The 23,169-nt window shown below is 40.8% G+C and overlaps 3 protein-coding genes across 8 annotated transcripts in view; 2 read left to right on the top strand and 1 right to left on the bottom strand.

Moving 5' to 3' along the window:
* Positions 1–1,529: 1,529 nt before the first annotated feature.
* idh3g (isocitrate dehydrogenase (NAD(+)) 3 non-catalytic subunit gamma) lies at positions 1,530–5,842 on the bottom strand. 2 transcript variants are annotated; one of them, XM_077599808.1, is made up of 13 exons: positions 5,810–5,842; positions 5,295–5,390; positions 5,050–5,121; positions 4,678–4,775; positions 4,491–4,606; positions 3,988–4,048; positions 3,776–3,908; positions 3,175–3,308; positions 3,009–3,111; positions 2,482–2,628; positions 2,280–2,374; positions 2,139–2,199; positions 1,530–2,061 (listed from the first exon to the last, which is right to left on the bottom strand). In XM_077599808.1, exons 1-13 carry the CDS (start codon positions 5,825–5,827, stop codon positions 1,960–1,962), a joined length of 1,236 nt encoding a protein of 411 aa, XP_077455934.1. In that variant the 5' UTR covers positions 5,828–5,842; the 3' UTR covers positions 1,530–1,959. The 2 variants fall into 2 exon arrangements, with proteins under 2 accessions (XP_077455934.1, XP_077455933.1); XM_077599807.1 differs by lacking the exons at positions 5,050–5,121; positions 5,295–5,390; positions 5,810–5,842 and adding an exon at positions 4,920–4,958.
* Positions 5,843–5,938: 96 nt separating this feature from the next.
* On the top strand, positions 5,939–12,747 carry fam3a (FAM3 metabolism regulating signaling molecule A). The gene is made up of 11 exons (XM_077599809.1): positions 5,939–6,316; positions 7,944–7,975; positions 8,059–8,175; positions 8,450–8,473; positions 10,364–10,490; positions 10,719–10,777; positions 10,855–10,905; positions 11,043–11,127; positions 11,661–11,787; positions 11,956–12,068; positions 12,197–12,747. The coding sequence occupies exons 2-10, from the start codon at positions 7,963–7,965 to the stop codon at positions 12,052–12,054; spliced, it is 702 nt and encodes a 233-aa protein (XP_077455935.1). The 5' UTR covers positions 5,939–6,316; positions 7,944–7,962; the 3' UTR covers positions 12,055–12,068; positions 12,197–12,747.
* An 818-nt stretch (positions 12,748–13,565) lies between these two features.
* Positions 13,566–23,169, top strand: part of wnk3 (WNK lysine deficient protein kinase 3) — a 33,539-nt gene continuing 23,935 nt past the window's right edge. For all 5 annotated transcript variants that reach the window (XM_077596620.1, XM_077596611.1, XM_077596638.1 and 2 more), the window contains exons 1-2: positions 13,566–14,156; positions 21,137–22,182. In XM_077596620.1, the coding sequence (XP_077452746.1) occupies positions 21,490–22,182 (693 nt within the window). In that variant the 5' untranslated portion in view covers positions 13,566–14,156; positions 21,137–21,489. The remainder of the gene's footprint in view (positions 14,157–21,136; positions 22,183–23,169) is intronic.

Below are 23,169 nucleotides of genomic sequence, written 5' to 3' on the forward strand. Positions count from 1 at the left end.
AACATTTGCTGCATTATGAGCAATGCAGTATTTAGATTATGATCATTATTTTATTGTATTCTATTTTGTGGTTCAAGATCTGGGCAATTTAAATTGTCGCTAATAACATCTCTGTGGCGTGCTTTTGACAAAGATATTTTAGGCCAATGTTAAGTGGACTGTGGTCTTTTGCAACATCCACCAGCAGACCCCACCACCGCCGCCTGCTGTACAATCCACTGGCCATTTGCCTCCAGCTTTGGCTCTGGAGGGGGCTCACAAGAGAGAAGAGCCGATGAGTGACAGGGGCCAGAGTGTGCATGCTGATGAGAGGCGAAATGAGGTGGAAAAAACCCAGAGGAAGAGAATGCTGAGAAAATGCTGACCCATTGTGGGGAGCCTTCTGGAATGATCACAGATAAAAGTGATGATTCCAAATGAAATAGAGTTGAGTCAACTTGTCCGGGCCAAAAGGGTGTCTCTGTAGAGTGAGTTACTGACATGAATGAAAAGAGGGTCCAAGAGCCAGCTGGCGGAGGCTGAGTTAACACTCGTTGCAAATTCCACTGGATGAGCAAATGTAGTCTGAAATGTGAGAAATGTCGTAGCGTCGTGCCTACACGCCTTACCACCGTACAAGTGAGCCCAGATGTCACCAGACATTCATTCATTTTCTGAGCCATTTATCCACACGAGGCTTGCTGGGGGTGCTGGAGCCTATCCCAGCTAACTACGGGCGGGGGACACCCTGAATCGGTGGCAGCCAATCGCAGGGCACAAGGAGACAGACACACTCATACCTAGGGGCAATTTAGAGTGATCAACCAGCCTACCCTACATGTATTGGGGATACGGGAGGAAACCAGAGTATCCTGAGAAAACCCACGCAAGCCCGGGGAGAACATGCAAACGCCACACAGTGAAGACCAACCACAATATTATTTTATGCTATTTTTCCTGTCAGACTTTTGCACTAATAGAGGTTTTTGTTTTCACCATGTGAGGATGATGGAGTGCTTGTTGCTGTTCAAAAGGAAGATAAACGAGGATGCCAAATGTACACTTCACTTCCAGAGCCAATTATTCACAGGCGCTTGATTGAGGGAAACTGATTTTAGACAATTATACGGTTAAACTGTCTGCCTGAGAGTCACGCAGATCCAAGTGTTTGTAGTCCATCCTAGTCTAAATTCCTTTTCACTAATGATTGATGGAAACTGCACAAGCAGCTTCTGCCTCCTAGCGACAAAATGAAGATATAGCAACGTGCAATGGCCAATTTTGAAAACACTGACAACCTTTGCTTATTAAGAGTCAAGTGAAGTACAAAAGAAAAAAATCGTGTAGAAAGTATTGTGTCATAACAAAATCTAATTTGTATTATTTACATTTAACCAATAATATTTCAAAAGTAATATAAAATAATATTCATTAGTTACTCGTATTTTATTATTCACAATAGACCAATGAACCAAATGGTTGATTTAAAAGAAACTGATAAGCAAATTTTACGGGTAAGAACCTGTAAATCACAACAATTACCACAGGACTCAGTGGATTCCGAATAATTTAATACCATTGAAACAACTTTTATAACACAATTTGAGTAAACTTGTGTGCATGTTATATAGTACAGTCATGCAAACACAAAGCCTGTAAGTCTATTTATGCAGTATGCATGAAAATAATGTAGTTGATGATGTCACTATACAAGCTAGAACAGTATGTAACACAGTACAGTAGACCTTACGTCCATTACCTAACTTTATTTACTTTTCTAAGGGGAAAAAGAAAAAGTTTCAAAAGTGCATCTTGTTGCGTTACGTGCTGCCAGGATTTTGCTTAGCTACAAAAAGGACAACAGTATTAAAATGTGATTGACAAATTAGCATCTCAATGGGGTTATCGTGATATTCCACAGTTGAAAAGAAATAACCTTTGTGGAGTCAAAGATACAAAACAACTTGGTGCTTTGGGCCCTTACATCTCAGCTGTGTGTTGTCCTTTACTCTGGATGACACGCATGATGGTCTGAACCACTTCTGACGTGGTGCCCTGGCCGCCAATATCCGCAGTGTGCAACTAAAGGTCGGCGAAAAAAAAACCCATAAAAGGCGATTCACGTTAACGGTCAGGCCTGCTGAGGAAAGGACACTCACCCGGGTTTCATTCATAGTTGTGAGCACAGCGTTCCGGATCAAAGTTGCATAATCATAAAGCCTGAAGGCATGGAGAAAAGGAAGACAGGAAGAGTCAAAACAGTTGCCTGGCAGATGGCAGGACAAAATCTGGACACATACTTAAGATGGTCAAGCATCATGCAGCTGGCGAGCAGCAGAGCGGTGGGGTTTGCAATGTTCCTGTTTGCGATACTCTTCCCTGTGTTCCTTGTGGCCTGGAATATAAAATTTAAAAAATTTAATCAGCTTATCTTGCCAACACAATTTATGCAAATCGCAATCGTTGTAAAATGGTTGAATCCTCTTCAGTGAAATCACTCACCGTTTCGAAGACTGCATAGTCACGGCCGTAATTGGCTCCTGGCACAAGGCCTGGGCCCCCAACCAGGCCGGCGCACACGTTGCTCACTACGTTGCCGTAAAGGTTGGGCATCACCATCACATCAAATTGCTGCGGGTTTGATACCAGCTGGGCAAAAAAGTCAAATGGATGGTCATTTAACCTGGGGTGGCTGGCATTAAATGATTATGTTTCAGTGCCATTGACAGCGATAGACGTGGAATCCACCCTGGCAGCCCCTCCCAGCACAAATTGATTGAACGTTTATTGCTGTCAATGGTAGTCAATTACTTCATTTATGAACGAAAATAATTAAAATAAAAAACTTTGAAGCGGTTAAAACAGTAGGAAAGTTGTTAATGTGTTTCTTTGGTTTCAGTGGTAACAGCTCATTTTTAGAAGAACTTTGCTTCATCCATTGCTGTCAATGAGGTAAGGCTGGGCAATTATTTATTTTTTTTTGGTCTAAAAATGTCATCTAGTGCAAACAGTCCTGTGCATGTTCTTGCCTGCATGGTGGTGTTGTCCACAATCATGCTGTCGTATGTAATGTCGGGGTACCCTGAGGCCACTTCTTTGCAACACTGTAGGAACAAGCCGTCGCCTAGCTTCCTGTTGGTGTGGAATAATTAGCCATGCAGTCTTGTGCCATGAAGATATGAGTGTACAACTCACATGATGTTAGCCTTGTGGACAGCGGTGACCCTGCGTCGACCCTTCTCTCTGGCCAATCGGAAGGCATACTCGGCAATTCGGAGTGAATTGTTTCTGGTGATTATTTTAAGAGACTCCACCACCCCAGAGACGCTCTAAAAAGAAAAAAGTCAGAACACATACTTATGTATTTAAAGGGACAAAGCACACCTTAATCATGCACAGCCCAGCAGAAGAAAAAAAATACCTTGTTCAATAGGGAAAAACTGAAATTAATTTAATGATGTGCAATGGTGGAGAAAAATAGGAAAAAAAGCCAGTATTTCCGAATGGACACCTTTAGTCCGGGCAAACACATTATAAATCTCTGTACAATGCATCCCAGATTGCCTAACGTTCCTTTATATCATTTCAAACATCTGTTTTCACGTCATTAATGCTCGTTATTGTCACACACACTTGTGCGGCACGTGTCAGACATTTGCACACAAGATGAACTGTCAAATTCTCATATTTTCAAATTTGTCATGAAATTCCACAGTTGCCTTCTTAAAATCTTTGAGCAACTGTCTCTAATGTCAAGGTCATATCTAATACAGAATGTGAGAGACCTTCATCCTACCTCATGCTCCAGACTGCTGTACTCCCCTTCGGTGTTCTCTCGAATGATCATGATATCGATATTTTTGTGGCGAGTTTGAACGCCTGGGAGGGACTGGCAGTGCATCACATTGGCATACAGGTCCAAGCTTGTACTGAAAAATGCATAGAGAAAATGAGAAAACAGCTCAAAAGTCAGCACTAGGTTGTGGTGCATCTTTACTTAAAACTTACCGAAGAAGATTATTTCTGGATTTGACCGAGGGGGGCATGGTATGTTTGGTTTCTATGTTACCTGTCCGCAGAATTAAGCAAAGTCATCGTTATATGCAAGAATTGTGTCCATATAAAAAGACATATTACTCAAAAATAGATCTGCATATTTTTAACTAAGGTTGGATGAGAATGCAAATATTTGTCGTCGTTTGAAATACACTGAGTAATTGTCTTAGTTTTATGCTTGTATTGACATGACAGGATTGAGGCCTGGTCCAAGGGTTCTTATACAAAAGGCCAACTAAAATCTAGTAATATTTGTGCTATTTAATGTTTTACGTTGACTCCAATGTATTTTAACTCCCATCCTTCTAAATAGGCTGTGTTTGCAAGCAGGTTGTTTTACATGCTCATAAATGATAAATAGTGATGCTAGATAAAGATAACTTAGAAAATAGAAAAAAGGGAAATGTGTTGGTGAGAGTAGTTCTACAATTTAAACACATGAAAAAATGACTTACCTTTGAGAGCTACGCCATTGCGCCGGATGGCAGTGATGGCATTGTTGATATCATCTTCAGACTCCAAGGCGGAGTTGACATAAACCATCTCAAAGTCCACGGGCACACAGCTGAATCTGCAGACATCATTTAGCTGTCTCTACTGAGAAAAATAATGTTTTATTTCTTACATTTCAGTCTGACCAACCTGAACACTTCTCTGACATGATTAAAAAGCTCTGGTCCAATTCCATCTCCTGGTATGAGGGTGACAGTATGTCTACCGCCATATTTAGCTGGGGGAGGCTGTAAAATTGAGATTTAGGTGGCACAAATTAGGACTTTTCACAAAAACAAAACATCTCCTGTTCAGTTACAATTGACCCAAGTGGTATTACTGTATTGTATTGTTATTGTTGTGTGAAATGCAAAACTATGTCGCATACTTACAATGTCCCTTCCCTTTGGGTGTAGACAGGCAGCAAAGAAAACAGTATTAGGACAACAATATTAGGAATAATGAACGTATTCATCAGAAACCAAAGACATTGACGACATGTAAAAATATTCCAGTTTGTACATACAAAATAATAAAGCCACTCACAGTCAACACCGTCTTATTCCTGTGACTGGTAACAGTTGTTCCAAACACCTGCGAGTTATATTACAATGATATATTCAAAGGGTAATGGAATGTGGATTATTGGCTTATTGATTTTAACTCATTTGACCTTGTAACACGATAAAAATCATAAAACACGTTTTTGTTTTGAACATAAGCCTTGCCGCTAATGTTTTATTTTAAAGAATCGTTTATAGACTTACTTTTATTGTGTTCCCAGCAAATCCAACCCGAAAAGGATTGACTATTTTGGAAATGGAGAGTGCGGCACAGTGAGCAGCCATCTTGGATTTGTAATTCTGTTAAAAAAAAAAGGAACACGCCGAGAAGAGGTGGGGATTATTTTTCCTTTTAAATCAAACAAAAATGCATCTAAATTCTTTTATTTTTGTTTGTTTATTTATTAATAATTAATTCCATTGCAAATAAAAGATTCGAGTTGCCTGTTAGTTATTCTTTCTCAAAATGATGCGTCGGATGCAGACTGTGAGCCAATGGGAACGAGTGCCTACTTTTATAAGCCATTTTGAGTCGAGCAGTTCGCTAATTAGTACAACATAGTGACAGTCAACGGAGCCTTCAGTTTTCTAAAAATTGCTCAACTTCCAGCCTATTTTGAAACGCGTTGTTTTTTTCCATAAACTTCAAGTGTGGTAAATAGGAATCGTAACATTTTAGTTTATTTTGCATTTCAACATCCATCCAAAATTATGCTCACGTTAATGGAGTTCGTCATAAACAAAACTTTTTGTAAATACGTCGTGAAATTAGTTTTAATTAATAGAATTTCAATGAAAATAAAAATTCCATTTACTCCCACTACAATGGATCCTGTCAGAGAAGCGCTCCGACGTAAGATGGCCGCTTGTTTGTTTACGCTATCTTTCAATCTTTAGAACATCTCGCCATATATGCGCGATTCGCCGTTAGCACACGTGATGCTTTAGGCGCAGACTCAATTCAGACGAGCCAATATTTCCGGAAGATGACTGACGTTATTTCTTAATTAGCGGCGTTTCCCAACACCCCTGATAGACGAACATTTTACAACTTCTCGTACAATTGTGTGAATTTCAAGTCTCGGGCCACGCGAGGCGAAAGCCCCAATGAGGGTACGAAAAAAATAGTTCAACTTGCCGATTCTTCGCGCACTTTCGAGCAAAATCGACAGCGAGCGACGAGCGTCGGGAGAAGGCACCGCTTCCTGAAGCTTTCACCTTTGCAGGTATATATATATATATATTCAGGCATAGTATATACTCTAATACTATTCGCATTTGTCTTGCCTCATTAAATTTGTGGTTGTCATACTTGGGTATTTTTTATTAAGTCCCAGCACACTTATAAAAGTGATGAAACTGCCTGAAAATAAACGTGAACGTTGCATCCCACAAAAAATGGATTAAAATGGTATTTCACGATGGGCACGCAATGAAATTGGCTCATTTTGACACAGTTTTCTTTAATAGAAAAGACACTTTTCTATTTTGGGAAAAGAGCTGTTTTATCTCATCACATCTCATTTTCTGAACTGACTTATCCTCACTAGGGTGGTGGGGGTGCTGGAGCTTATCGCACCTAACTTTGGGCTAGAGGTGGGGGACACCCTGAATTGGTGGCCAGCCAATCACAGGGCACAAGGAGACAAATAATCATTCACACTCACACCTAGGGGCAATTTAGAGTGTCCAATCAGCCTACCATGCATGTCTTTGGAATGTGGGACGAAGCGGGATTACCCGGAGAAAACCCACGCAGGGCCGAGAAGTACATGCAAACTCCACACAGGTGGACCGACCTGGATTTGAACCCAGGTCTCCCACTGTGAGGCCGATGCTCTAATCACTCAGCCGCCAGGCTGCCTCAGAACTGTTTTAATTACTGCCTAGGTAGTTCAATAAAACATCCATGTTGTTCTTTCTGTAGGAATACTTTTGGAAGTTAGTTTGCACTGGTGGTTTGACAAAATCCTGAAAAATCCAAGTTAAGATGTGCAATGACTTATTGATAACGAAACAAACTTCAAATGAATAACTTTTTATTTTAAATAATATATTGTTTTTTTTCATCACATCAGTATAGGTCCTGAAAAATCAAATGATTTATTTCTACATTAGATTATGATTGAAGTTAACTGCAGGAAATATAATGAAAAACTGAGTAATTTATTGCGGAATTGTTGAGCAATACATTGTTTTGCACCTACTCAACTGGCTGGATTTTTGGAGAGGGCCTGAACCGGATTTTACAGATTTCAGCTTTGTTTCTAACCCGGCCCTACCACTATCTGACTAAGCACCATTTATTAAAATGCCAAAAGGGTCCCAGCTCCACCCTCAAAAAACATCTTCCATGGGTGTTGACGTATTTTAAGTTATTTTGGCTTCATTTATTATACGGTGAAACAGTTTGACATAGACAAAGAAACACTGCATGAGGGGGGAAAAGTCTTTTCATACATTCAAATCCGTTAACAAAATGTTTTCCTTTGCAATAGAATTTTTTTTGTCATTTATTATTTTACATTTTACAGAGCATTTAAATATAAAAATGTCTTTACTCCCCCCACGACTACAGATTTATCAGCTTAGACCTGAATCAAAATTATATCAGTTCAAACATCTGTTTTCACTTTAAAAATAATGTGCTACATTTCTGCCAGTTTTCTTACATGCTTTGCAACAAACCAGTATTTCTTTGAATTGGAAAGTTGTTTCACAGCCCACAAAGCATATCATTATCTAGGACGTAGCCTGAGGTTAACATACACTCTTTGTTTACGGATAAGTTGTATGCAAATTCCTGTCAGCGACTAACAAATTCTTCCTTTTTTTCCTGACATCGCAAACCAGGTCTATTTGAAAGCTAAACATGAGATTAACAGGTGGGTTACGATTTTCTTACGACTAAACACTGGCGGCTTCAGTTGTGTTTATTTTGGCTGGATGTGTTCTGTTTCTTTCCAAGTACCTATGCGAGTTGTGGCCGCGTTGCTTCTGGTTGGGTTCATGTGGCTCATGTGGCTCCTGGCAAGCACTTTGTTTGGATGGCAAAGCGGATCATTTGTGCACCATTTATTTAACGGTAAGGGAATGTGAGTGTTAATCAGCTCGTCAACAATTACCAAGAACAAATTCATGAAACACAATTACATCTTTTTCTCTTTGAAATGTTCTGTTTGTAACTAAAATATGCATTCTGGACAGATCCAAGTGCTTGCTATCAAATTGAAATGCTTACAGTTGTATGGGGCAACATATTAAAACTTATTTTTAGGATGGTGCATTTCATGTATGTGCAACACATCTAAATGCTGTTGCATAATAGGCATTTTTGACAGATTTCTTTTCTTTTTCAGGTGCAAGTCAGGAACCAACTGTTGGTACGTTATCTGAATTGTACTTTACATTCAATTATGTCAACAGAAAAAAATGGATATATTTATCAGAAACCGCCAGCATAGGGGTCATAGTTTTTTTTAGCACGTCCGTCTAACAGTTCTGACATCAACGGTTCAACCCCCGTGTGTTCCGGTACTCGGTCGTTTGGTCGCCGGTCTTTTGGTCGCCCGGAAGGTTATTGATAATTACCATTTAAATCGTTGCTCAAATTCCCTAAATACAAACTGCAAATTATTATTTAGTCATACTTAATGCCCTATTAATTATTAGGCAAAAGAAAAGCTCCAAATTTCCCGTACTTTTATTGTGTTTTGTTGGAGAACTTGTTAAGACCCTGACTAACGTCCCTTCCTAAGGGGACAACTCATGTACATACAAACTCATACACTCACACGTCCGCTCAGTGAAACTGCTCAAGGCCATTGTTGGCTTTTATTGATGCGTAGACCGTGTTGTTTTACCTTGTTTTGTCGCGGTCTTTTGGTCGCCCATTGTTTGGGTCCGGGCGACCAAAAGACCGCGACCAAAAGTCCGGCGACCAAACGATCGCACACCGTGTGTTCCGACCCTCCTGTGTAGAGTTTGCATGTTCTCTATGGGTTTTTTCCGGGTGCTCCCCTTTCCTCTCAAATTTCTCATCTCATTTTCTGAATTGCTTTATCCTCACTAGGGTCGCGGGATGTGCTGGAGCCTATGCCATCTGATTTCGGGCCAGAGGCAGGGGATAGATACCCTGATTTGGTGGACAACCAATCACAGGGCACAAGGAGACAAACAACCATTCACGCTCACATTCACACCTAGGGGCAATTTAGAGTGTCAAATCAGCCTACCTTTCGTGTGTTTGGAATGTGGGAGGAAACCGGAGTACCCGGAGAAAACCCACGCAGGCCCGGGTGAGAACATGCAAACTCCACACAGGTGGACCAACCTGGATTTGGACCCCAGGACCCCTACTGTGAGGCCACCGTGTTAACCACTCAGCTGCGGGGCTGTCCCTTCTCTCAAATCCCCCCCCAAAAACATGCATGGTGTGCTGGTTGGAGTCTCTAAATTGTCCGTAGGTATGAGTGTGACTGCGAGTGGTTTAAGGTCTCCTTGAGCCCTGCGATTGGCTGGCCACTAATTCAGGGTGTCCCCCGCGTGGTGCCCATAGTTGGCAGGGATAGGCTCCAGCGTCCCTCCATGGCCCTTGATAAGAGGAACGGGAAATGAATGACTGAATTCATCAGGAAACGTAAATATCAAAGGGATGCCTTAAATTTTTCAATTATGAGAATAGTTTGGTTTTTTTTAATCAGCTCTGAAGATACATTTCTAGGCTGTGGGTTTATTATGAATTTATGCAGCGTGCTTGATTTTACCCACCAGATATGAGTTCCCTAAAGGTCTAGTTGTGTTAATCTTGCTATCAATGATTCAAACATTTTTTAGGGCCAGGATATAATCAGAAAGGGAACTGGTATTAGCACTTGTGGAAAGGTTAGACTGGATTTTTTTTCAACTTTAATTGAATAGATTGGTGGGTATTTTGTTTTTTTCCCTGTGGCTTCAGAGTTGGGTAGTTGGAAAATGTGACTTCTCTTGAAAAAAATGCTGTTTATATACCAGGGCTGTTGTTGATTAAGGCAGAGTAAGACAACAGAGCTAATCAGATTGGGTGCATTTCTTCAAAAGTTGCTAGTCCTGTATTTGATAAGAATCAGTGTCATAAATCTCGTTTCAAATGTCTCATGTGGTGAACATTGAAATCTGTGTTTAGATTACATTTCACTCACCGTATATTGTCATATGCGTATGTATACAACCCTTCTCTCTAGCGGGTTACGTTCCGAATCAAGTTTTTTTTTTCTCATCCCCTTTCTATGTAGCCGAAGTTCGTCCACGGCGGTATAAATGTGGGCTTTCAGCGGCGTGCCCCCCCAAACATCTGGCTTTTCGGCTGGTGTCAGGAGCTGCCAATGTCATTGGACCCAAAATCTGTTTGGAGGATAAAATGTGAGATTTACTGCTGTTTTCTTTTTGTAACACACTCACTGTTTCTTCCACCACTTTTTCTGTCCAGGGAGCTGAAAGCATTCACAGCACCCCCTTTTCCTCCATCTGTTCCTTTGCTTCACTTTCAAGTGTTTTTATGCCTTCTACATTTATAGTCAACCAGATTGTGACTACGGTCATTGTTGTGTGCGTTGGTACGTTTAACCCAGCTGTCTTACTGTCTCGCAGGCTATTAAGCAGCGTGAAGAACAACATCGGCAGAGGATTAAACATCGCTTTGGTGAATGGTACAATAAGATAGTTTTTTTCTCATATTGAACAGCTTATTGTGGTCATGTTCACACCATTTTTTGTTTCGTTTCAGGGGTGACAGGTGAGCTGCTGGAAACCAAGACGTTTGATATGTGGGAAGGAGGTAATGAAAAGTGACATTAGATTGGTCAATGTCGCACAGCTTTTGAGATATTGCAACTTCAAGCCACTGTAAATGTCAGACTAGTTTGAAAGAGAACTTCAATAACATTTAACTGCGTGTGTGATGTTTGTCTTCAGATGTTTCTGATCTGTTGAAATATCTCCGTCTGCTCCACGAGGGAACGTTGGTGTTTGTGGCCTCCTTTGATGATCCAGCTACAAAGTAACAAGCCATTATCTTGTACCATATTCATCATGGCGAGTGAAAATGCATATTCATTTACTGATTGACTGATTTTGCATCCTGCACTTCTGTAGTACACTGTGTGTGGCGTGCCCCATCGATTCATTTCAATCCGCACCAATTTTCACACTACTCACCACATTGACATTCAGCAAATGAAATAATAGTTGTAAAAAACACTGGGAATACAGTTTTTGTTGTTTTAGGTGTCACAGCTATTTTTAACTAAATTTTGGGTGCGCTCTCTAAAACCGATCTCATATTTTCCCCATCAGTTTTCCAACTTTAGGATTGCAAAGTTTATTTAACAAAAGATGTAACTAAAGAAACATCATGAGACAAAGGAAAAACTAAAATCCCTCTCGGATTTTGCACCTAGAAATTTGTTACCAAATAGCTATCAGTCTTAAAGCAACAATAAAATCAAATTGTTCTACATTCAACTCGGAAAAGAATTGTGGTTTCATTATGCTCATCACCATCACTTTAAAAAAAACAAATTTTCTTTTTAGGCTAAATGCAGAGTCTCGGCGATTGTTTGAGGAGCTCGGGAGCACCGCCATCAAGAATCTAGCGTTTCGAGACAGTTGGGTGTTTGTCGGTGCCAAGGGTATCGAGAATAAGAGTCCATTTGAGCAGGTAATTAAAACATTGTAAAGTAGTCATCTAATGATTAATTCCCTGCCATTAATGGCGATCGACCTCCTGTCCATTCTAACTGAGGATGGCAGTGCATACATGATAACTCGCATCCGTTCCAATTGTTGTTGACATCTGATCTGTTTGGTTTGTCATGGTTGCCATTAGCGGATGAAGAACAGCAAGAACAGCAACAAATATGAAGGCTGGCCAGAGTCTCTGGAAATGGATGGCTGTATTCCCTTACGGCCGCTTGTTGTTGTTTAATTCAGTTTTTGAGGGTAAGCAGTTCTGCTACAACCGACCGGCTGGCTGTTTCAACGATTTAATGACCACCCTCAGTCACGAAGGGGTTACGTTGGAGATTTCCTTTTTTAGTGATATTGAAGCAATGTGTGTGTGTGTGTAGGTTTTTAGAAGGGGAACGTGTGAGGCGACAGATGGAACAATGAAGAGCGGATCTTCCTTTTTGAAAAAGTTAAGTCTATGCTCTCTCTCAGGATGCTGAAATACCTAATGTAGCATCGCTTACTCAAGTTCTTGAAACATATTTCAGCATTTTCACAAAGGGTAAACATTTGCATCTCTGCTGAAGTTTATATATAAAAATGCTGTATTTTATATTAAAGTAATAATCATTTTGTTGCTGTGACCAATATTTCTGTCAATTGTTTTTGCATAACAGTAGCAGCCTTTTTTTCCACCTTGGAACCTGACGCACAAGCGCACTGTCTCGTGGCAATTTATTCAGTTGTTTCAGTTTGATAAAAAATATTTAAATGGAACACAGAAAGATTGATATCTGCGTTTAATAATTGACTGCTCTGGTTTTTAATAATATCCAATGTTGGTTTATATTTGCTCCATTGAGTGCTTTTGATATCTATGTATGTGGTGGCCTTTTTTTGTTTGGCGTACAGCTACTGCTTAAATGCACAGAAATAAAATTATCATAAATGATCTTTTGTTTTTACATGGTGACAATTTTATACAAATAAAAACAATATTTGTATGATGAAGAAAATTTTAGCAGGATTTTGTTTGGGGGGAGCGGTAATCTTTGGAAACATTCATTTTCTGTACTACTGCTTATCAATAACTTATTGGTAAAATGAAATGTGTGCATCAGCCTCACAGAAAATGAATGAATGAATTGGTGGTGTCTGCACTAGGGAGGATAACGGGTTGCTTATTCGTTTGTGGCTGTAATTCTCATTGAATCGGCAGAGGGCGACAAAAGTTCAAATGTGTTTGAGGTTGTTCGGTTCAAAATACCCCAGGCGGTTTTTTTCCACTCTTATTAACGCACTGATCTTCCATACTCTGTGAAATAGCTGTACAAGATAACTTAACGCGAGCATGCATTTCACCCCGTTACGGACTCGCAATATCACGTGGTATGTGGTGTATTAGTAAAGGATGATTCAAAAAAAATTATGTTGGTGATAGTGCCAATTAAATATCAACGTTTTTTTCCCCTCATGAAACTGCCATTGTACCCTCGGGCACGTTAGGAAATACAACCTGTCTTAAAGACATTGTTTTCCAACTATGGAACAAAAAAGTAAACATCAGAATTGGCTTTGTTTTGCTGCCCTGGGGAGAATTTTTGAGATATCTAAATGCTTGTATATTCGTATTTTGTCATTATTCGTCCTTGCACATGATTTAAAATATCTATGACTAGTTCAGGCTTGAAAGACTAGAGATCACGTGATCAAAGAGAATGCGGTGATTGGTCCGAGCGTGCATGCATGCCTGATGAAGATGATGATGGTGGCGGTGGTGATGATGACGATGATGATGATAATGAACCCTCTGGCAAGTGTACGCGCCCGACCACACAGTTGAGTTCACACGAGAAACTCCCACGCGCGGGCCTGCTGCTGTGGAATTATAAACGCTTTCTTGTATTAAAAAAAATGTCATGCAGCTGGCTGACAGACATCAATTATTTGGCCTGCTAACCAAGCAGTGAATGGCCGTACGCGAACAGCGGACGGGGATAGTCGTCAAAAGGTGGCATCGGGCATCGTGTGACAGTACCAGAAGAAACCGAACACCGACGGAAGACAGCCGGAGTACCGACGGAGGAGAACCGGAGCCCCGCGGACAACTCGGTTCTCCCCGACGCTCGGCGACTATCTGGGGCATTTTCAAGCCCTCGCCAACCGCGTTAAAAATATCGTGCAGACAGACTTTTTTTTCAAATAGACCTTTTTTAAGCGTGTTTTTCCTTCATATTATTTACTGTAAATACCGAGATGTGTTTTTAAAAAATATATTAAGCGTTTATTTGTGTTAAATCCATCTTTTTTTTCTGAAAGAAATTCATCTCGCCATCAAACGAGACACGATATTGCATCACGGTGAGTGAAGTTTATTTAATCAATTAGGTTGGTTTTATGGTGGAATGTTATCGACCAATGACGCCGAACATTAGTCATATCGCTAATAGCTATTTATTATGAATAGTTGACTTTAGGGATGTTCAAGCGATTCCTGCTAGAATTTCTAGACATAAAGAAACGCAATATTTAATGGGATTTTTACAAATTTGTGTTCATAGTGGCCTGTCTACATCATTAAGTCTGACAAGTAGCATAATTGCATTAATTATATAATAGCATTAATTTAGATTACTTCTGGATTTAAGGAACCATTTGAAAAATGCAATTGTTTATTATATTGATGCAAGCTTCCAAAATGAAATTTAATATCAATTACCTTTTAATTAATACGTTATTAGTAAATTCTCAGTGTGAAAGCTAATCAGTTTGATTAACTGTCACTGAAATTAACAATACATTAACCTTTTGTAGTAGAGCATGCTTCTGGTATAAAAAAATATATATATATTTTTCAAAATCAATCATTCTTTCATTTTATACAATTTCCTTATCAATACATTTTAAATATGTTAAATGTTTAAGTTGGCCCGGGGTCCGAGTGGTTAGCGCGTCGGCTTCACAGTTTTGGGGTCGAGGGTCCGATCTCAGGGCGGTCCTCACTGTATGAAGTTTGCATCTTCTTGCATGGGTTTTCTCTGGCTACTGCGGTTTCTTCCCACATTCCAAAAACATGCAGGGTAGGCTGGTTGAACACTCTAAATTGCCCATATGTATGAGTGTGAACGTGAATGGTTTCCCGTCTCCTTGTGCCCTGCGATTGGCTGGCCACCAATTGAGGATGTCCCCCGCCTGGTGCTCATAATTAGCTGGGATAGCGACCCTTGTGAGGAAAAGCGGTCCAGAAAATGAATGAATGAATAAATGTTTAAAACAAAACCCATTAATTTCAGAGTATTTATCTAATTGCTGGCCATGGACAACAATAGATGTCCAATGTATTTTAACTGCATGTTGAATGCTAATGTCAAATTGAATGTCCAGCGCCGTGACTGGCAACCTTTGGCAGACAATGAGTTAAATGAGTGCGCCAAAAGCGTTAAGAATAGCAACAATTTGCAACATTATTTCCATCAAAGTGTTTGTGGTCTGTGTTTATGTTTAAAATTGAAATAATAATTTGACGAAAATCCCAAGGGAATTTCAGTGTCCATGTTGAGCTATTTTTAGAGCAACCGGCAGACACAGTCATGTGGGCCTTAGAGGTGAACTGACGCCCTGGAGGGCCATGTTGGTGACCCGTGGTCTACACGCTGTCATTGCAATTGACCTGGACGAACGTTCCCATAATACCCGTTTCTCTTTCTCTGCTGTATTGATGTGCAAGCATTGTTTCTGACGTCCACGGCAAGAGCTAGTGGGGGCTCGCTTGACTAAAAAAGGCCGACAGCTGCTGAGCCACTTCCGTCAACTCTGATCAGAGCCAGATCAGTCACCCATAAAGATTCAGTCAGCCTTTCGCAAGGGGAAAAAAAGAAAGCTTCGATAGTATGTCATTTACATTAGTCTCATTAAGGAGATGTTGGTTTTCACTCATCCGCACTGTATGCTACTGGATGGTTCTTCTTTCCAAGGATGATGGAGGACAACAAAAAGTAGGCTTAGATAACATAGTTGTTTGTGTCTCTCCCTACTGTGTGTGCTACCTACACTCCACTCGCCCATGCCTGACCTGGATTGCACAAAAGTCCTTGTGTTGTCAGCCTTGGCTTTGCTAATGCAAGAAGAACAATCAGCATGTGTTGGAATTAAGTTTTCGCAAGTTGTCAACACGTGAAGAATGTAACGTGTCCTGGAGACACTTGTGGAAGTGCAATCTTATAGCGCCTCACTGTCTTTTATTGTTTCTTTTTTGGGGGGTTTGGGTTTTTTTAATTGGAGAAAAGGCTTTCGGTCACACCGGGCCAAGGTGCCTCTTGCACTAGCTGTCTCCTCGCATCACGGAGTCTCATTCTTGCTCAGTGGGAAATACTATGCCGAGTGTGGGCAAAGTGCTAGATATGTTTCAGTGCTACATGAATAATGATGTGCCATGTTCTTGTATTACCTTTCATTAGTTGCCCAATCAGTACAATCTTATTTTTTTTAATAATTGTCAATATCATTGCTTTTACTTACCATGACACTGTACATGCATTACAGCCTGGAAGTAATGGCAAGTTATTACTAGGTCAGTGCGAGAAAGCATTAAAATGACCGTCATTTACATCAACATGCTGAGTGTGTCCTCCACATTATCGGCTTGTTAAGGGAGGCACACAGCACCACTCGTCTTCTTCAAGGCAAATGAAGACTTTCAAACACTTAACTTTGAAAAAAAGGCAATGCATTTAAAAAATCTAATGCGTGTCTCCAGAATTTAAATCACAAAGTGACAGCAAGAAGGTTTGTTATCAAATAGCCATGATGGAACACTTGCGCTCTAGTTGTTAGAGACTAGTAACCACAAGTAGCAACATCATCATGACGTGCTGGGACATTTAACTTTGTTATATGTCCTAAACAAATGACCATATTTCCTTTGGTTTCTCATTCCATAAAGCACTGTGTTGGGTTACATTGACAAATACTGTGTTAAAAATATGCATTTTTCAACACTTTCTATTTGTGTGTTATGAAAATAGCTACAATTAGACATGGGCATGAAATTAGTTTAAAGTAACATGAAAAGTTTAGAGAGAAAAAAAAGGAGATTTGCTCATCCCTAGTAATGTCCCGATCAAATACTCAGTATCTGGTTTGATCCAGTAGTCTTTTTTTGTATTCAGTACATACTATCATGTTTCTAGGCTGCTGTAAATCATACCACTAGGCAGGTTTGTCTGCCGAGTGGGGCGACATCTCTTTAAAAACTAATGACAGTAACAGATCATCGTCTAATATTGTAAAAAAATAAAATGAAAATTAAAAAAGCATCGCTTGTCTTTACTATCAAGTGATTTTTCAAAAAATCTGAAGTCAATCGGGACATCCCTACTCATATCTGCTGAAATCCTTGTTGCTTTTTGTTCTAAATTCCACCAAACTTGGTGACAGGAACTAAGCAAGGACCCATCAGATGTTGTGCGTCTAGATAAATTTAGAAATGTTGTGACCTGTTTTAAAACTGTAAGGTGTAGGGGGTCTCGAGGGCTTTTCCAACCTTGTCTGAAAGGCTCACGTGGTGAATGTGAATTCAAGAGGCAGTCGCCTGTGAGTGTATTAAAAGTGAAGTTGTGGTTGACACTAAGTTGATCCTTTCTTGGGGATTAAAATGAAATATGCAGTTCATCACAGTGTTGAAGTTTTAAAAAAATATATTTAAAAGCTCCTTCACCATTATTGTAACCTTCAACCTCACATCAACAATTTATCCGGTTATAGGAAAGTTGAAAATATACAAATAATATAATGTGGCTACAAAATTTAGGACCGCAGCTATTCATAACCATTCTTTTTTTTGTCACATCTGAACTTTTTGTGTGGCTGTTCAGACTGCCATTTTCCATAACGGCCATATATTAATGGAACGTTTGCATAGAAAATCATCAGCTGGGTTGTGCTGAGCAAAAGAGCAAAAGCCCCCTCTCTCAAAGATTTATTGTTCAATTAAGTTGTCTAGGTTATAGTTGCCAAATTTGAAATTAAAATAAGATAAATTTGGCAGCACTGGTGTATATATTTTTTATATCCACCATAACAGCATAGAATAAACCTCTATTAGTCCCGCAACTGGGCCGCTCTGATTTTGCAGCAGCCAGGCAGACTGTAGCAGCGAACTAGATTTATACAATCTTTGCACATGCAACACCAAACATTGATAACAAACAAAAGTACTAGAGTATATGGTAACTGTAGATGAATTACATATACTACATACTGTATGCGGATTATTGTGGACAAAAGGCAACAAGACTTGGCGGTAGCAAGGCAATGTAGCAATACATTCTCCAAAAAGAAAATATATTGACTCATGGCTAAATGTATACTTTTTCAAATTTGTTGGTGAAAGTCTTTTCCCTCATATCTCATGCCATCTCTTAAATTACTCTTGCTGCCTTTGTTGGCACAGACATTTAGCTATAGTCGCTGCTTTCATTCACACATTGAGCACTGGCACATATTTTATCAGACCAAATCCCTCTAGCCCTCTTTTGTCTGGGCCCCCTCCCCTCCTGATCTCTCTGTTGTTCTTATCCACACACACATATATACACATTTTTTCCCAGCCCTCTCTGAAAGCCCCTTGCTCCCTGCCACCCTCCTCTCATCTCCCCAGTTTCCAACTCGGCTGTGCAACGACGATCCCTTCTTGTCCCCCTTGCCACTTTATATCCATTGCTTTCATCTCCGTGTCCCATCAAGGCAGCTCACAAGCAGCCCCTTAGCCCTTTTTCTGCGAGCTTGCCTAATTCTCGTGTAAACGTTTGAATGCAGGGATTTCTGTGTCATCGAGTATTCATAGTGCAGAAATGTTTCTGTACAACATCACCTTAAAATTTGACACACTCGCAAACTTTTTCATTCATCCATTCATTTTCTCTTCTGTTCTTGTTCTTCCGTGAGGGTGCTGGAGCCTATCCCAGCTAACTGTGGGTAACAGGCAGGGAAACCCTCAATTGGGTGCCAGTTAATCACAGGGTATGGGATGAACAACCATTCACGCTCATACTCAGACATAGGGACAATGTACAGTGTTCAACCAGCCTATCTTGCATGTTTTTGAGATACGGGAGGAAACTAGAAGACACGAGACATTTTTCAACATTTTGCACTTTTTCATGCATGAGATAAATCAAACCTGGATAAGTGCCCTGGTTAAATTGTGTAATCAGTGTATTTTCTTTTATTGCAATACTGTTTGAAACTGAATTTGTTCTGCTAATGGTCCGTTTTTAAATTGGCCACTATAGGACGTCACACCATGCCTTATTATGCAAGTACACTATTTGTTTTTCCTCCATGCCCACTAAAATGGGGAGTATTGAGGGGCAGGGCAAGCTCACATATATGGCCTTTTCTTTATCGCAGAACACGACGGACTAATTTGTTGCTCACCTGATCACGAATGAATTAAGTCATACTGTCAATATGTTTTAAAAGGGAAAAGAGAGTTAGTATCCAATTTGTTCCTTCTAGCTGCCTCTGATTTAGAATAGAACTGTATTCGACCCCTAAAAGTTTCTATTTTGAATTCATGCATTATTCACTGAGCATATGGGAAAAAGGGTGCTCTGTGAAGACGGAAGCAATTCCTAGATCCATGTGCATTCCACTTGCATGTGGAGCTCTACTAAGGTATTTTTTACAGGCTGATGGTTGTCAAGACACCACTGAAGTAGTAGTTGTTGTTTGTGTGCAATCCTGCTCACTAACAAAGGCATTTGAGAAACTAACAATTGGCAGTGTTGAGGTGGACTAGGTAGATGTTCTGTGATACCTTTGTTCGGTATGTGGATACCTTGGGAACTCCTTGCCCTGAGGATATTCACCTGTAACCAATCAATTCCCGCCTTCATGGCAATTTGCCATTTTTATCACTTGTCCTGTTAAACCGTAATAGTTCTCACATCCTCCATTGGGCCTCTAAGTCTGCATCGGCATCTTATCCTATTAAAGATTCTATGGAGAACTCTTCCTTTTCACACTCAGTCAAAAAAGCTTTTTCCTTGTTGTAATAGTTGTCTTTTTGTGTGCATTTTTGTATTTCACTGTGGTTAAAAGAAAGATATAGTAATCATAACAATTCCCATTCCCAAATATTCCTCAGGTGTCTTAATGAGAGGTTTCTGACATTTCCCAAAGGTTAAATCAAGGCAGGTGCACTTTAGTTTGTTGACATTTGCTGACATTTAAAATACCTCACCAATTTTCCCCCCTGTTAGTTCACAACCTGACAAAATTCTCGGACACCATTTTAGGAGGTGAAAAGCTGAAAAGATTTACTTTTCTGAGTAATTTCACACTTCATACATAGGCAGACACTTTACAAAACAGACCATCTATTTCAATTGGATCTCTATACACGTTGACTGAAGTCATTACTGTATATTTTCTTGTTTTGCAATCTGTAATGATTTCAAAATTTGGCCACCTGTTCTAAGCTAAATATAGATTGCCCCATCTTGAAATGTAACATAGCTGGAAGTCTCTCTTGTATACCAAAGAATCCTTGAGGCATTTGGTTTTAGATCTGCCTATTGTGTTTGCGGTGTGAAAGACAAACGTCTGAAGTGGGGTGCCTTTGCTCAATGGCCTTTTTTGCTAGCCAAAAACACATTTCACGAATGTGATCCTTGTGGATGCATTGGTGAACTACTAAGTGCTGCAACCTGAGCCAGGACAAGATCATAAAAAGCGGCTCACATATTTGGTTGTCAAGTAATGTGTATACAGTGGTAAAAGTGAGTTAATACACTAACCTGGATCTGGCTTTTGACTTTCACAATTGCTGACATAGGGAACACATTGCATGATAGCAGTGTGCATTTAAAACGATCAAAGTCACACATCATGAACTCATTCACGAACAGTTAAGAACTTTGTGATTACATCTGTCTAATTGTCATGACCTATCCCTCCCTATTAGGAGTCCTATTTCATTAGTACTGGCAGTGCCTTGTCAATGAACTGTTTCTTCTGACTTAATTTTGTCATGACTACTGTCAGGAAGGACACTGTCCGTGCATAAAATAATGTAAACACAAGCATGCAAGCAGGTTTTAAATTGAGGTGAGTAACAAGATTATATAGCACGGCACCTAAGACACGATTCGAACAGTAAGACGCCAACTAAGCATGGAATGTTGATCTACTGGGTGTATTTTCCAACACTTAGATTGGAATGATCAACCATGTGAAGATAGCCTCAATTGTATTGTTTCTACAATCGAAGTATGACACCAGCATGTACACACATGTTCTTTCTTAGCCTCCAACTATCTGTTGTTTTTGTCTTGCAGGCTTTAGTTGAAGACGTTTGCTGGAAGGAAGACTGCACCATTCTCAGCAGACGTGTGGAAAGTGTGTTAATAAGACCACATAGGCGTGAGGTTTGCTTGGCTTAATGGTGGCCTTGAGTGGATTGTGAAGAAAGCGTGGAGGATGCTTGACAGGAAAGCGAGGACATAAACTTCTACTTTGAATTGACTGCTGAGAAAATGAATGAGGGAAGAAGGAAAGTGGCTCGGGGTCCCTAGTTTGAGAACAACTGACGAAAGTCTGGAGGACCTGGAAGGGTGAAAGACAGAAACAGGTACTGACAAAAGAGAAAATCTAATAAGGAGGTCTTGTCAGACTAAGAACACCAATCTCCATGGCTACTGACCCAGGAGAGTCTACAGCCACAGAGGACTCCTCAGAGAAACCTGATGGGCAGAGAGAAGAGGACCTCGACCAGGAGGGTGCTTCCAACACGCAGACTGAGGGGACACGCAGTACCCCCACGGACACCCTCCGATCTCAGGCACGGAGAAGGACAGGAGAAGATCGTAGAGGAGCAGAAGAAGCTCCTCAGGAGGATTTTGCAGCCTCAGTCACACCCCAGATTTCCTTCTCTACGCCTACTTTGCCAGTTGACACAGGACAGAAATGTCAGCGTCGGGAGAAGCGCTTCTTCAGGAAAAGTGTCGAGATTTGTGAGGAGGAAGATGACGTGGCTCTCCCAGAAGCTCCACACAGTGCGCCCCACCTGGAGCTGCGATCCTTTGACGCTGTCTTCAAGAGCAACGTCCCGCAGCCAGGAACTCTATCCTGTACTGCCTTGCGCCAGGACCCATCAGTGCCCAGTGACCAAGAGGTCAAGGGTGGACCACCTTCCTCACCCACTCTAAAGGGGAAAGAGAGGGAGCGTGAGCAGGAAGAGGAGGCAGAGATGAAGGCTGTGGCTACTTCTCCTGGAGGCAGGTTCCTGAAATTTGACATTGAACTGGGCAGAGGAGCTTTCAAGACTGTTTACAAAGGCCTGGACACCGAAACCTGGGTGGAGGTGGCTTGGTGTGAACTTCAGGTATAAAGATTTATTTTTTCCTTTTTTGTGCCATTTCTTTCATGCTGTAAACCACATGTCTCAAACCGATTCCGCCGAGGGCCGCAGTGGGTCCTGGTCTTTGTTCCAACCGATCCAGTGCCGACATTTTAACCAATCAGGTGTCTTCTAAAATAAGTAGCACCTGACTTTAATTAACTGATTACACTTGCAAAAGGTATCCTCTTGTTGAGTTGGAATGAAAACCTGCACCCACTGCGGCCCTTTGAGGACCGGTTTGACACCCCTGGTGTAAACTCTCACTGGTTTGCCATTCGCTGATGCATGTTTATTCCTCTGAAAAGCCAGTCCTCTTTCTATCGATTGTAAAGTACCATAAGAATGCAGCAAAGCTCTGGTTAATGAGAAAGTAATTGCTGCCTTTCAATCATGGTGACATGACAAATGTCAAATGTGGCACTAACCTTGAAATTATACCACTTAATAATAATATAAGCAAATACAAAAAATCTCATCTCATTTTCTGAACCGCTTTATCCTCATTAGGGTCGCGGTGGGTGCTGGAGCCTATCCCAGCTGACTCGGGCGGGGGACACCCTGAATCGGTGGCCAGCTGATCGCAGAGCACAAGGAGCCGGACAACCATGCACACTCACACCCATACCTAGGGGCAATTTAGAGTGTCCAATCAGCCTACCATGCATGTTTTTGAGGAATGTGGGAGGAAACTGGAGTACCCGGAGGAAACACGCGCAGGCCCGGGGAGAATATGCAAACTCCACACACGTGGACGGGACCTGAATTTGAACCCAGGACCCCAGAGCTGTGAGGCCGACGCGCTAACCACTCGCCCCACCGGGTTACCCCGTTACTAACTTATTGTTTAATGTAAATTATACAATTGTGGGCGTAGGACTACATTTTGGTAGGATGTGCATATAACAGTAATCAAGATGAATAAAACATTTGGAGCACTTTTAGCATGTGGTATTGTTCCCATCTAATGTA

Source organism: Stigmatopora argus, chromosome 1, assembly GCF_051989625.1.
Source record: "Stigmatopora argus isolate UIUO_Sarg chromosome 1, RoL_Sarg_1.0, whole genome shotgun sequence".
NCBI lineage: Eukaryota > Metazoa > Chordata > Actinopteri > Syngnathiformes > Syngnathidae > Stigmatopora > Stigmatopora argus.